The following is a 2,500-nucleotide window of genomic DNA, read 5'->3' as shown; positions in this document are numbered from 1 at the left end:
GGGCGACGACGGCGGCGGGCCGCTGACTTCCCCGGCAAAGAGAGACAGTAGATTAGATTTCCATCTAGATGTTAGAACTGACGGCAAAATAGATAATAATAAGAAACAGTTATATTTTACGAAATCCGCAAAAAACGGGGCCAATTCTAGTGAGGATAGATCCAGATTAGTGCTTTCGAGTGACGGGACGAGAGAAGGAGGAGGCAATGGAGGAGGAGGAGGGCCGGCGGCGAGCGGCGGCGCGCAGGACAGGAGCAAGAAGGAGAGCCGCTCGCCGGGGGCCCTCGAGAGCAAGAGCATCATCAAGGACGACTCCAAGAAGGACGTGTTCCGGGAGCGCGAGAAGGACAAGGACGAGAAAATGAAGGAGACGCGGAAGGACGTGTCGACGCGGCGGGTGTCGTGGGTGCCGGGCGTGACCGACAACGCCGCCGCCACCAGGGACAAGCCGGCCTACAAGAGGAGGCACTCGTCCGTCGTCAAGTCAAGCGAGGTCACCTTCCAGCGCCAGAGGTCATTCTCGCTCGACAGCCAGCAGGTCAGGCGCCGGGGCTCCCCTTTCGCTCTTAACGAGAATCTCTCCTTTTTTGCTTTTCTGTTTTCTTTTTTATGTCCTCATTACTTCTATTTGCAGTGAATATAAAGCTCACATCCAATAGGGCAGGCGCCGCTTTTAGCGAGAATAATTTCTTTGTTTTTCTTTTTATTTCTTTTCCCTTACCTTTTTATTGTTCTCCGATTCCTTTAATATTTGTAGTACATGTAAATATCACAGTGATGAAACAGGTGCTTCATTATCGTCTGTCTTTCAAGAGTAAGTTACGCTGTGAGTCCGTTTGTTATCTTAAAGAGAAACGAGAATGAATTGCAATTCGTTGAATTCACTGTGGCAGATGTTGAAAAGGTGTAAATGAGCATGAATAACTTCACAAAGCATTGGATGTAATTAGAGTGTTTCAATTCATTCTTCGTCAGAATTACATGTAAACGTAATTCTGATTCAGAATCTCATTTACACCTATTTTACAGAAAGCATTTTATCGAGAACTCCTGCAGCCTATTCATGTGGGAGGTTTTGTTGAATTTTCGAAAGTAGTTGTATGTTAAGCATTCAGGATCGTAATACTGATATAAGTAGATGGATAGATAGGTAGGTAGGTAGATAGATAGATAGGCAGATAAACAGATAGGCATAGATAGATAGATAGGCTGATAAACAGAAAGATATAGATAGACAGATCGATAAAATAGATAAGTTCATAGATATAGATAAATAGATCGATACATATTGATACAGATATAATAGACTGATAGATATACGTCAATGTATATAGATATTGAAATAGATCGATAGATACAGATGTTTTTAGATAATTAGATGTAGATATTAGATATAGATCGCCATATAGATAGATCCAGAGATAGACATAACCAAGTGGACCTAGAACAGAGGGCCCTTGGTTACCCGCCCTTCCCTCGCCACAGCAAGTGCGGCTGTCGATGCCTGGCTCCGCGTCGTGGCTGGTGGTGCCGCGGCCGGTGATCTCGACGGAGAACAGCACGACGCGGCTGGCGGAGCCCCGGGGCGAGAGGGACCGCTCCGAGCCGCGCTACTTCACCTTCTCGGACATCCACCCGTGCACGTGGGACGCCAACCCGCCCCACGCGGCCTCGCAGGGCGGCATGTCCCGGGGCCCCTCCAGCGCTCGGCCGGGGGCGCCGCACTCGGCAGGGGCCGGGGGGTCCCACCCTGCCGGGGCGCGGCTCCTGGTCCTGAACCCCGACGTCCCGAGGGAGAGGCTCATCACCTACACGAGCGCCGAGGGGGCCAGACTCACCTTCGCCGACCTGTACACCCGAGACTACCTGTACACCCTGCCCGTGCTGTTCCTGGCGGCGGCGCGGGGCAACTCGGCCATCACGTACCTCCTGCTCAAGTACGGCGCGTCCCCCGGCATCACGGACGCCCTGGGCAACACGCCGCTGCACATTGCCGCCTGCCAGATGAACGTCGCCTGGGAGAGCGTGCTCGACCTGCTGGAGTTCGGCGCCCCTATTTCGCGGCCGAACAGCGTGGGCAACAGGGCGCTGGATCTGCAGCCGACGCTCGTGAGGTGAGGACTGTGGGGGGGGGGGGGGGGTACAGGGCGGAGGGGGGGATGTTTACAGGGTGGAGGCGGGGAGGTTTGACAGGCCGGAGGGATGAAGGGGTTGCAGGCCGTGGAAGGGAAAGTTTTTACAGGTCGGAGGGGGGTTTCAGGCCGGAGGGAGAGAGGTTGGAATGGGGGGTACAGGCTGGAGGGGGACGTTTTACAGGTCAGAGGGGGAGGCTTTACAAGTCGGATAGGGGTTACAGGCCGGAGCGGGGAATAAGACCTACATCTCTAAGTACTATATGACCTTGATCCTTAGCGCATTTATTTGTTTTAACTGTTGGCCATTACAAAGAGCTTTCCAGCTTGTATTACGTATACGATACGATCCGATTTCCAAATTCCAA

General features: G+C 52.4%; 1 protein-coding gene across 1 annotated transcript in view; it reads left to right on the top strand.

Annotated features, from left to right (window-relative positions):
- LOC125032338 overlaps positions 1-2,500 on the top strand; it is a 21,422-nt gene that overhangs the window by 2,548 nt on the left and 16,374 nt on the right. Inside the window, exons 3-4 of the mRNA XM_047623435.1 lie at positions 1-538; positions 1,486-2,114. The exon at positions 1-538 is cut by the window's left edge and continues 735 nt beyond it. Of these exons, the coding sequence (XP_047479391.1) occupies positions 1-538; positions 1,486-2,114 (1,167 nt within the window). The remainder of the gene's footprint in view (positions 539-1,485; positions 2,115-2,500) is intronic.

Source organism: Penaeus chinensis, chromosome 14, assembly GCF_019202785.1.
Source record: "Penaeus chinensis breed Huanghai No. 1 chromosome 14, ASM1920278v2, whole genome shotgun sequence".
In the NCBI taxonomy this organism is placed as follows: Eukaryota; Metazoa; Arthropoda; class Malacostraca; order Decapoda; family Penaeidae; genus Penaeus; species Penaeus chinensis.
This window is presented reverse-complemented; position numbering and strand designations above follow the sequence as displayed.